Genomic DNA, 12,766 nt, shown 5'->3' on the forward strand with positions numbered 1-12,766 from the left:
TGAAAATATTCAAGGTCAGATTGCATGGGGCTTTGAGCGACCTCATCCAGTGAAAGGTGTCCTTGCCCACGGCAGAAGGGTTGGAACTAGGAGATCTTTTAAGGTCCCTTTCAACTCAAAACATTTTATGATTCTATGAAAGTAATGGGAACTTAGTGGGAGCATTGTGGTTGCTGTTAATGGTTCAGAGAACAGTGAAGAAAAGTATTTACAAAATAAGAGTATGACTGGTTTTGTTGAAAAGAAGTAGTAGTTAAGGTATTAAGGGGGTCAGAGGATATAAGCCAGCATTTGGAGAGGTCAACTGAGGAGAGGCTTATTTGGAGACACCAAAATAGAAAAGATGGTTGTATTTACAGGTTTGGATATAATAACCCACAAAATGATTATCGAGAGAGAAAGCTGAAATCCCAAGGACCTGCAGAGCAGAGGTGAGAAGAACCCATGAGGCAAAAACTGAAGCAGCATGACAAACCAGGATAATGCAATGCCTTGAAAGTCATAGGCTGTTTGTTTAGCCCCACCAATAGTAACAAATTCATCACAGCTGTACACAGCAACAATCTGTGTGCACTCACACATGCAGCTCACCCTAAGAAATCTGATGGGGTAATGCAGGAGCACTAGAGACTTGCACCAAGATATTTTGCTGCAAAGTCTGAGTTCAATGCAACAATCTTCATACAGAATTGCACTTGCATTCACTTTTATGTAGCAGATGACATCACATGGAAGACTTTCTGACTATTAATAGATAGCACTAATTGCAGTAAGTCTCAGGACCTTAGAGCTATTTGCTTTCAAATTGCCAAGGCTGACTCCATTAAGGGCAGAGAATTACATTAGGTTTCCCCCATCCCAACCCCCAAAAATAAAAAAGAACCTTTAGTTCTGGCATGACTTAGAGATGGAAATAAATAATTTAAACAAACACTGAGATTGTTAGCAACAACATGGAACTGTATGAATATAAATTCTTGTGCATTATATTATGTTCTCTTACAGTTGTGCGCTGAGATATGTTCATGCCACAAACCTATATGTAATCCACATCTGGTCTGGAAAGTTTGCCTTGACTGAAGGTGAATTTTTAGTCAGAGAAACAGACATGCAAAGTTCAGAGCCAATACAAACTTCACAAAGGCAGGATGCATTTGGATCCAACATTTTCATCTGTGACTCTGGCCTTCAGAGCTTCATTTTAAGTGGGACCCCAACAGCATTTTGTCATAAATCTTTATATTCACTGACCTGTCTGTGCAGAAAAATGAATTTATGGGGGTCCCCATCTGCCCAAGGAGGAAGCTGCACATCTCCCAGCACTGTTCCATCCTGCATGCAGCCTGCAGGAATTACAAAGGGAGAATCCAAAACAAGAATCAAACACATTGAAAATAGGAACAAGTTTACTAAAACACTGAAGTCAAAGGAAATTGAGGTGATTTTCCCACATGCAGTTTCAGGTTCATCAAATTTAGTGCCATAGAAGACTGAAGCAGCAGTGTCCTGGGATTTCTGATCCAGTGATAAACCAGTGAGATGATGTTCTAGTAATTGTCACTAACACAGTAAAAATATGCATGTCCTCAGCACAAACCATTTTAGTACAGAATGCAAACGCAGACAAGACAAATGTGTTTGCACAACTTTCTTTTTATACATAATCCTGCAGGCCTTACTGCCAAATATTCCTACCAAAACAGCCACTGAGAGGGATTTTGTTCTCAAGTCCTTTGCAACTTGATCCTTTTCAGAAGGTGAGCATATGTTCTTAATTCAGAGCACAGTGTTGTGCAACTGGATGAATTCAAATCTAAATTGAGGTTCAGCTCTGGGACCACAAGTTTCCATACAATTTAGCAGCTAAGAGATTTGGGTTCTTGGCTTTGCCTATTTTAAAATCTTCCTGTCTATTTGCTCTCTACTGCCAAGATTCTGGTGCCCTTTGTGTCCCTGCACTCAATCCAGTCTTTGTAGCTTGATTTCAACCAGGCTTTGTTTCTTGGCCCCCTCTCAGGAGGAAACTATCCTAATTCTTTTTTATGTTTCAACAAACTTCTAACAGATTTTTTCCCTTATTGTTATATATAACTATAAAACTATAAACATTACTATCTTTTAGCATGCCTCATTTCACTGATACCTTAAATACAATTATAGCTACATTTCAATGGGTTAAGTTGCCTTTGCAATTTGTCACAAATTCAGGATGATTCTTCAGGTATTTTTCCTCTGCCTTAATTGTTAACCAACCAGTGTCTATTAAAGTAAGCAGCTTTGCAATGCAAATGATGTGAAAGTCCTGTAAAGTGAAGTGAGTCAGAACTACCATGCCTATTTCTGAATAGTGTTTTTTCTGGATTCTCTCTGAGCCTTCATCATGGACACAGAAAGATCTAGAGACAGTGTACTTCCAGAGGGCATTGTGATGCTCTTGAGGACAGGAAAAATATATGAAGTACATGTGAGTTGTGCAGAACCTTTGAAGATGAGAGTGAAGAGATTTGGAAACTAATCACATTGTGATCTCGTGCGGATTAAAATAAACAAAACCGAAACCACCTTTCACCAACACCATTTAACAATTGACACATCTCCAAAAGAATAATACATTTTCAATAGTTACACAAATATGATAATACAGGCCAAACTTTAAAAAGCAGTCAACTAGATTGGTTATATAAAACTCCAGTTTTGTGTTGCAAAACATGTAATTCTACTGTCCAGAAATTAATAGGAACTACTTGCTTCTTTTCCTGGGCTGGAAACTTGGTTCTTCTGACATAATTCAGTTTCAGAAGCTTCTATTCTTGTAGTGTTATTTGAATAAAAATTGATCTCATGGTTAGAAAGGCTCATCCACATAGTCCAGAGACCAGCTCTCAACATGTGATCTGGAGCTTTCCTTTTGGTAGGATGCTGGGAGGAACACTTACAGAACTTACCAAGTTCAAAGTGATTTGCATTAGTTAGGAACTCTGGCAAGTAAAAGAACTCAGGGGTGAGCTCCCTGACGTCACTCATGTTGTCCCTTGATGCTGATTCCCATGTGCTCTTGACACTGTGAAACATCCGGTCTGCAACGTCAAAACTCCCACCCTGTGAAATGGAGGCAGACAAAAAGACTTCAGTGTGAGTATTCTGTTGCATTAAAAGCACGTTAGCCAATTTTGTAATGACCCTTATCATGATTGATAAGGGGATGTCTCAAGATCTGTCCCAGCTTCATACACAGTCATCTTGCTAGGGGCTCTCTTAGCCCTGATTTGTAGATATGTATGTTGACAGGCCATAAAGCTTGAGTCTTAGCACAGCCTGCAATAACAGAGGCAAGCAGGAGCCATCATGGGCAGCTTGAAAACATCCCCATACCCATTTTAAGTGCTTCTGAAAGCAATTAATTTATTTTGTCCCAGAGTGATTTGCAAGCAATGGACTACTTCAGTTGTGACCCAAACAGTTGTGAACAATCTCATGTGCAATTCTCCTGTGAAAAAAATCCTTGGAGAAGGGGAGGTTACCATTCAAGTAAAATTAATTAGATCCAGGAAAAAAAGAAAGGCCCCATGTACAGGAGTGTGCAGAGACTGGTCATTCAGTATGGGAAGGAAGACAGCATAAAGAGGAGAGAAAAAAATAATTTCTGGGGCCTGAGCTGAACTGGTAAGCAATGAAGCAATGAGGAGAAAAAGTACCTCACATCTTGAGAATATTTGAATAAGTTTTGATTAATGAGAGTCAAACACTAGACAAAAATGGCCATAGTATCCCAGGACATCATTCTAAACTAAGGCCTCAAGGGGAAATTAAAATGAAAGTCACTTACTGAATGAAGGATATATGACTCCTAATGAAGCCATTTTTCCTACAGAATTTCCTAATGGGATTTCAGATACTGCATGCATTTTTGAAAATCCAGGTTTACCTTTACATATGGAACCCTACATGGAGTATGGAAGAATTTAATGTAACATAAAATTTCAATAGTAATGGAAATAACCAAATAAAAATCAGTTTTTGGAGATCACCTGAATGAGTTTGTCAGAAACACCAAACTATTTCAGAGCAAAGCTGACTTTTTAACTGTATTAAAGTGACAGAACTGAATTGTTTCTCAATACCTAGTTCAGGTGCTGGCAGCAGTGCTCCCAGGCTAATATAGATATTTCTCACTGGGGTTAATTAATTTGGATTATATATATATATATATATATATATATATGTCATGGGACATAACTCTACAGCCTGCTGCCAGGGCTCAAGAGAGATTGTCAGAGATACAATGAATACTTTTAAATAGTTCTGCAGTACAGCGAACATGTATGAATGATTGTTCACCCTCAGCCATTCAATCCTCAAAGCTGCTTCCCTAGGCAAAAAGAATAAACCAGTGGGATTGTATAACGAAGACACTAAAACACAGATGAGGTGCGAGAGTCAGTCTGTTTAAGATACGAGATGCAGTCAGGTTCTGTCTATGGCTGACCTCTTGGGAAAACAAAACCTTCAGTCAGCTTATTCTCTGCCTGTAGACTGCTGCATGTGCCAGATGAGGAGGATGTTACTGTACTTCTGCACAGTAACAATCAGCTGAAGTTTTGATCTTGCAATCTCTTACATAGGCAAACGTTTAGACACTCATGCTGTGAGGATGGGATCCCACTCCCACGGATCAGATGAACCCCAGCAGCAGTTCCCACATGGGTTTCTGATGCTAAGAACCACTGCCCTTTTGGCTCCCCCTGAGTACCTGCACACTTAGGTTGCAACTCCTTTAGATCTGCTCTGCACAGTATGGCAACTGCAAGTCAAGAAGTAATTTTTGCCATATATTTTTAGGGAGAAAATACCTTCGTGGGTAAGTTATCAGAAGACAGTAGTCAATAAACCCCAAGTGCTAAAGTCCCATTCCTTACTTGTCTTTTGACATAGACTCACACCAAAACTTAACATATATTCCAGATGGAAAGATCCCAACCCTCTTTGCCCTAAGGTGAATTCTGGTCAGGCTTCTGGTCCAGCCTCATCTCTAAATGACAGCATGGTTCTGCTTTAGCTCCTTGTCCTTCTTCCTTACACCAGTGGCAATTGTGAAGCCTTCCCACACCCATTCAAGGGACAGAGTGAAAAAGTGGCTAATCACATGAGCAAGCCTATCTGGAGTTAATCTGATGCACAAGGTCATCTTGCTCTTGATCATTATTAGGCAGGGACCCTTGGAGTCAAATTCAAATTGAAATTAAAACAGAGTAGGAGGAGGACTATAAATAAATCAACAGCTAACAAGTATCTCATTGAAGCATATTAAAGGGCTTTGTATATTTAATCTGCACACAGTGTGCTGTGTCTGGTGGTGATTGATGCTTTTTCATCTTTTTTTGCAGCTTTTATGAGAGCTGGTGGTAATCTCCTGAGAAACAATATGATTTGTAATAAAAAGATTACCTGTATTAAATAAAAATAATATATACATAGGAAATGCTGTTAGCGCGACAAATCTGGTTAAAGATATTACCACCACGAAAAAATGTGATTTTTTCCCTGGCTGTCTAATTCATTTTAGGGAAAAGTAATATCTTTAAAACTTAAGCCTGTATTATTTATAAAGGAAGCAATAACTGATTTTCCCATTTCCTATATTAATAAATTTATTTGCATATATTTATATCAGAATTAATGAGTTTTCTCTCTCTATGAATGCAAAAACTGCACTGAAAGGGAAAAAGAGAATCAAGAATTGCTTTATGCTTTTAGATTGCAAGACAACGAACTCTTATGACTTTTCTACAGCTAGACACAGTAAGTTGGTTTTCTTTGCTTTCAGTAGAGGCCTTATTGTCATCAAAAATACTGGAAAAATATGATTTTTAAAACTACAGTCCAGCAGGGTATATACAAAGCAAGTAGACAAAATGGTCTCTAGAAAGAAGTCAGAACTCCACAAATTTGTAACACTAAGCATCCATCACCGTGGTGGTGCTCAAGACCCGAAGACCTCAGTGCTTCTAAGAGTTGCTTATGCAGGTGCAAAGACTTACAACATGCCCAGAGATGCTAAGAAGTTGTTCCCTGCTGGCAGTGACTGCTCAAGAGTCACTAACACCATGAAAAGTAAAGACCCTGCTCTCTATAAGTAGTTTTGAGAGGGAAATGCCAGGAAAAGTCAACTTGATAGCTGAAATGCAAGAGTGGTATAAGAATAAAAGGGGATAAAAGAGCTGAGTTGATCAAAAGCAAATCTCAATATTGAGGGCAGGTCCTAGAATGCCTTTCCAATAAAGACACTAAACACGGAAACTTTACTGATCTTTTGTGGTGCTGAGACCAATTCTTGAAAAGAATCCCAGGAGGTACCAAGCAATACCTGCTTGATAAGCCAGGTTTTCCTCCATTCCAGTACAATATGCACAGCACATACAAACTTTTATCCAGAGTCAGATTTCAATACACTTCAAAAAAAAGTGAAATAAAGTTTCTCCAGTACAGTCCCATTACTGAAGGCAATGCTTCCTCACTTCAATGCTTCTGTGGTCAAGTGCAAATCAACAGTTTGACTTGAGAGACAAAATGTTATGCCAACATCAATTTTTCACAGCGAGTGCACCCAAGTTGTTGCATGTCCTTGTCATGTATTCAGACTGTCCATTTGCAGATATAAATGTAGCTTTTTCACTTTTTAAGATACTGAGAAACTTTCACAGCTCCCAAAGGCAGTAGCACCCTTCCAAGAACTTAAGTGTGGGAGTTCTCTTTTTGCAACCTGACGTTGATTTGATCATACAGTTCTCAGATCTGCCGTTTGCCTGAAAGCATCTCACAGTTAGCAATTCCTAAGCTACCACAGGACCAGTTACCTGGGGGAAATGACAACACTGAGCTCAGCTGAGCATGCACCAACATAAAAGCAAAAGAATAAGAACAGAAGGAGTTCAACAGTTTCTTTTAGTGGGTCCACACCCAGAAAATTTTTTGCATGTTTCAGATCTCAGTAGCCTTTGAAGATAATTATGCTCACAAAACTGCTGGTTACCTGCTGCTCACACAAACAGTCACAAAGCATTCACTCAGACTGCAAACTCATTATGCATGAAAAGTGTGCCAGGGAGAGCCAACAGCCTTTGTTGTTTACAAGAAGAAATAACTGCTCCACAGTCATTCATGACTGCAGCTAACATATGGCTCACAGAGTGTGATGGCAACCATTGCCTCAGGTGGTTCACTAAGCCATCAGCTACTGCTGGTAACAGCCGATATCATAGGGCTTATTACTTAATTAACACAGCACTTTATTTGTATTACTTCACTGAAAAAAAAAAAAAACAAAAAAAAACCCAAAGCACAACAGCAAAGCACTTGGAAAGCTGCAGGAGACATGCCCATCCCATACTATGCATACAGCAGTCTCCAAGTGTGAAATATTCTGGCCAAGCTATCTTCTTGTATTTCTCCACAAGGATAGGTACATTTCAGCAAGATACTCTTTAAAAAATACACCTTGGAGGATTGGTCCTCCTGGTAGACCCCGTTATAACACAACACATGGGTAACAACTCTCTGCTATAGCCCAAGTGTTTTTGTTTGAGCATTACCAACTGCCTGCTGAAAAGGGCAATCAGGAAATTTGGTGTTTCTATACCCTGGGCAGATAGGAAAGGTACACACAATATTCAATTTTTATAAATTCAATTCCATGGTGAAAGCCAGCTTGGCACTGTATAAACAGTAACAAGTTCAGAACAAGATTACACAAAATATTCCTTCTGGAGCATTGGATGTAATCTCATCTCACTTCTTCAGGAAGCTGATCCCACAATCCCTATCATTTCACACTTGCCAGAACCTGTATGTCCTTACCTGGCCCAGGGATGTTCTTTATGCCACAGCAAGCTCCTGGTACTTGCCAGTAGCCACATGGCTGTACTTGGGTTTAGAAGACCTGCCATCTTCTAGAATATCATACCAAGTCTCATCTGCCCCAAAGCCAGAAGCTTATGGTCAGACAGGCAACAAAACCTTATCTATTTGTTTACATGCCTCAGCTCTCACAAAGCTAAATAATCCTTCTCCCTCACATCAACCATAGTCCCTTTAAGCTGTTTTCACTGAATTCAACATTCATGGCATAAATGTTGCTCCAAGTGAGCCCCAAGTCCACATAGAGAGTATATCAAATGTCAGAAGAACTAATTCCCCTCCATTACATAGCCACAGTAATGCACTAGATGGTTCATAACAAGGAGTAGGAGGGAAGTTATCTTGCCCCTTTACCTGCAGAGAACAGAAGGTCTGGGTGAATGGCTCCATTCGGACCAGGTAAGATGCCACTATAATTGCTGATGAGTAGTGAGTACAGTAATGGCACTGGGCTGACAGATCTCCTGGAAATTGCACACAGATTAGATTCCAGTAAAAAAACCCTACCATTTCAAGCCCATAGCATCCAGTTACCACAATACAACTCAACCGGGAACAGGTATTTTAAGCAGATGTGTTCAAAGACCTGTGAACTACAGCACACCTTGCACTGAATATGTGCATTGAATGTGCACAGTTACTACTGAACTATGTTCATTTTTTGCCTTCCACATTTCATTTTCTGATGAATAAGGCCTTTAACTTTCCAGACCATCCCCTTCTCTAGTAGTGCCAAAAAAGGTCTTGATCTCTAGAGGTCAACAGCCTCAACATTCTGTTTCCTTTTCTTAAGGTAGCCATTAGTTAACCTGCCTGCAGCAGTCTTCTACATGTAGTTTAGCTAACAAATAAGACCAATGTGTGCAGCTTTGCTAACAGCACAGTTTTTCCAGGGAACATGACTTTTTGTCCTGTCCAAGGGAAGAGAACAGAATGCAGCAGTACAAGGTACATAAGGCAGAATTTGCATTTCTTTCAAAGAGACATTTCTCTTTGAATTGTCACACAATTTGTATACAGCAGTGAGAGAGGCTCTCCTTGGCATGGTGTTTCCCTTAGCCACAGCTCTGCAAAGTTTTTGGGTGTTCTGAGGGGACTCAAACCTCTGTTGTCTATTAGCCTCCTGAAATACTCACCCTCACTTTTTTCCACTTCATTGAAGCGCTGGATGAACTTGTGTTTCCTCTCCACAGTCTGTGCTCCCATGGGCTTTGACAGGTCTCGAAATGTATGAGGATCAGTAAGGTTTAGAGTCTGAAAAGAAACCCAGCAGAGATGTATATTTTAAGATCTTAGATGTCATAACTATCCCAGTGACACTGGGAGGTGGCAAGGCTGTGTTGGAAGTTTCACTCATACAAGAAGGTCACAGGTTTAGCCTCCTCTGGAACTTCACAAATAAAGGACCTGGCAGGTTGCAAATTGCTCTCAAGGCTTTTCTGTCCAAACCTCCTTCTCTGTGTTCACAGAAACCTATCCATGCCTACATGCTGAGCTGGTGCAGCATGTCCTTAACTAGGTCTGTATTAAACAGATGTTCATCCACAGAACATGATCCTCAGTATGCTGACTTGAAGATAAAATTAATCAGTACAGTTCAAACCAACTACTTCAAATTTTCAACCCTTGGTCTAGACCCCTCTGCTTCAATGGCATCATTCACCAATCCTTTGTGCAGTTGCTACCACAGAAAGTACAGAATTCTGCAGCCAGCACTGACCTCAGAGTGGTAGTCAGCAAGGACCCATGGAAACACCGGATACTGCATGTAGTCATTGTAGCTGCGGCCAGCCAGAGTGTTCAGGTACATGAGGTAATCAAAGTTGCTGATCTCCCTCTTCTGCAGGGAAAGGAAACAAGCATTAAAATCTCCAGACTCTGCCTCTAAAAAAACATGCAAAGGCATCCTTACAGGCCTGTGGTTCCCAGGTCCACCAGGACAAGTATTATATAAATAGTGAAATCAATCATCCTTTGCCATTCAGATCAACACAATACCTCTTCTACAACAATCCATTCCACAGAACTTGTCTTCATTCTGTCTCTTCTTCAGGCAGGCCATTTGCATTTGTCTATAATCATTTGTTTATAATCATTTGTCTATAATCGTGCTGTTATGATTTTATGCATAACAGAGCATTTTTTCTTGATTTAAAAGTGAGCCAAATGCATGCAGTCAGGGTATTGGAAAACCCTGGATAACTGCCTATACAGAAAAGGCTGCACAGAGTGCTATATATAAGCAAGAAGGTATGGATTTCTTCATTTGTCTTGAGTCACCAAGATCATGGCTACAGGAAAGTAAACACGTCTCCCAGCTCAGCAAAACATCTGTGCATTGATTTAGCTGTATAGATGATCTGTGAACAGGCATTCAACTAGGTGGCTCTCTTTGGTCTCAATTTAAAAATGTGCATAAAATCACACTTAAGCTGCCAGACAGTAGCACCATATGTTTCATAGCAGGAGGAGCAAAAACTCTGCAATAACCAGATGCAAATACTGTGTTCCTCTTGCCAACAGCCTCACCTCCAGCAGGGAGAGAACAGCTTAGGCCTTGAGGTACATATGGACACACACACACATATCTGTGTGCATACATATCTTGTGGTGAAATTCTTTGCTTAATTATGTGCAGCCAAGATTTAGCTTACCTGCCACTTTTGGAGCATTGTCTTTTCCCCTCCTGAGTGCTTCCTGTATGGAACAAACATTTGATTGAAACAGCCTACTTCAGAAAAATAAGAGAAAGTCAAAACATTAACATCTGTGCTCCCTGTGCCCCTTACTCCCATCACACAGAAATGAGAGAACACCAACACTAGAAGGCTGAAGTTTCATCATTGACCAAATAATTCCAAAATCAGAGTGTCGTTGATTAGGTTAGTACTGTTCTGAGTTAAGCCACGCTGCTCAGTCTGTACTCCCAGTCTCATGCCATTGTGGAGCTACAGAGTGCCAATGACAGGTACCATTAAGCCTGTCTGCTTCTATCTGAAGCCTTATTCTCAAAAGCTCATGCTTTTCTGAAGCCTTCAGAAAACACTGACTTCAGAAAACAGAACTCTCTCAGCCTCCATGTCAAAGACTTTTGTTGCACAAAACGAGCATGGTTCTTAAAGAGTAGATTGTCATTTTAATACTTTTTAAAGTAATAAACATGTCTTTTCCACATTTTTAGTTCTCAAAATGCAACTTGATATTAAAACTTTGAATAAAAAAATCCCAGATCAACTAAAAGCAGGGGAATTCACTTGAAAATAAGAATCAAAGGTTCTGAGGAAGCAAGAGTTTCATTTCAACTGCACTGAACCAGAACGTATGTCAGTATCTGAAAACCATGGACTTGCTCTTGTCACCATCTAGAGACAAAACTGAGACAAGTGACAACTGGATTATCATGGTTTAGCCCCAGCTGGTAAATGAGCCCAACACAGTCCCTTAAGCACTGTCCCTGCATAGGGATGAAGGAATTGCAGGAGGAAAAGTGAGAAAACTTGTGGGTTAAGATAGTTTAACAGACAAAGTATATGATGTGCACGCAAGCAAAACAAAACAAGGAATTCACTCACTATTTCCCGTTGGCAGGCCAGTATTGAGCCATCTCCATGGCTCCATCACATGTAACCATGACTTATGAAAACAAACATCAGCACTCTGAATGTCCCTGCCTCTTACTCCCCCAGGTTTGTACACCCAGTGTGACACAGTTTGCTGTGGAACACGCCTTTGGCCAGTGGGGATCAGCTGTCCTGGCTGTGTTCCCTCCCAACATTTTATGCACCCCAAGCCTCCCCATGGTCCTGATGGTACAGTTTGAGAGATAGAAAAGGCCTTGACCCTGTGTAAGCACTGCTCAGCAATAGCTAAAGCATCCCTGAATTATCAACACTGCTTCCAGCACAAATCCAAACACAATTTTCTTCTACAATGCAGAAAATTTACTCTATACCAGCTAAAACCAGTACACAGACTGAAGAAACTTTTAATCTACCAAAGTAAACAAGCTTACTGACGTGATACAATACTGGTGGTAAGAGAGGCTCTTCCCCTTAACAGTAAAACAAATCCTAAGGTGCCAGCTCAGAGTCAGGACATTTCACTTCATGAAGTGTAAGGAAATCAGTTCAGCATAGATTATAAAACTACTGCAGGAATAACTAGCTGCTATTTTTTACTCCTGTGCTCTGCATTGGATCACACTAGAAAACCACAAAGCAAGGCTTAAAGTAGTTTCAAAGATCTAAATAAAAGACCAGAATGGTCTATGATCATTACCATTTTATTGAATTTTGCAGTAGTAATGTCTCATCAACCACCTCTCATGCTTATGAATAATTTTACTGCTTATTGAATCCTGGACCATTTAATAGCGTACATAAAGGAAAAACACTATGGTTTACATATTATTTTATTCTTTGCTTAGAGAAAAGTGTGTGTCTGAGAGAAGGGTTTTGAATGCATAAACACGAAAGCCAGGATGAGTTCTAGCACATGGTCTACAATTCCTAAGCTTTGCTTAGGTCTTCTGCTAAGCATATGAAAACTAATAATGATAAGCTATGTTTCTGGAAACCAGTACACACAAAGGTGTAGAGTTCATGTGCAGTACAGAAAAATATGATCTTCACTCTTTGTCCAAAAAAAGAATAGAGTATACAAGTTACACAGTGTAAATCAGAAGAAATTCTATTGACTAGAGTAGTTGTGTTACACCCCAGTTTGAGCAACACATGGCTCATCAGTGTGGGAACTCCAAAGTACAAAAGTGAACACTTCCCTTTAAAATAAAGTCCTCTCACACTGCATGTACATTTCACAGAGTGCTGCCCCAGTGGCCTTTGTGAGGCCT

At 40.1% G+C, this 12,766-nt stretch overlaps 1 protein-coding gene across 1 annotated transcript in view; it reads right to left on the minus strand.

Moving 5' to 3' along the window:
- The window catches only part of WDFY4 (WDFY family member 4), a 113,408-nt gene that overhangs the window by 18,360 nt on the left and 82,282 nt on the right, over positions 1 to 12,766 (minus strand). The window contains exons 47-52 of the mRNA XM_053983638.1: positions 10,569 to 10,611; positions 9,635 to 9,754; positions 9,051 to 9,168; positions 8,269 to 8,378; positions 2,946 to 3,099; positions 1,252 to 1,343 (exon numbers count right to left, since the gene is read on the minus strand). Of these exons, the coding sequence (XP_053839613.1) occupies positions 1,252 to 1,343; positions 2,946 to 3,099; positions 8,269 to 8,378; positions 9,051 to 9,168; positions 9,635 to 9,754; positions 10,569 to 10,611 (637 nt within the window). The remainder of the gene's footprint in view (positions 1 to 1,251; positions 1,344 to 2,945; positions 3,100 to 8,268; positions 8,379 to 9,050; positions 9,169 to 9,634; positions 9,755 to 10,568; positions 10,612 to 12,766) is intronic.

This window comes from Vidua macroura, chromosome 8 (genome assembly GCF_024509145.1).
Source record: "Vidua macroura isolate BioBank_ID:100142 chromosome 8, ASM2450914v1, whole genome shotgun sequence".
Taxonomy (NCBI): Eukaryota; Metazoa; Chordata; class Aves; order Passeriformes; family Viduidae; genus Vidua; species Vidua macroura.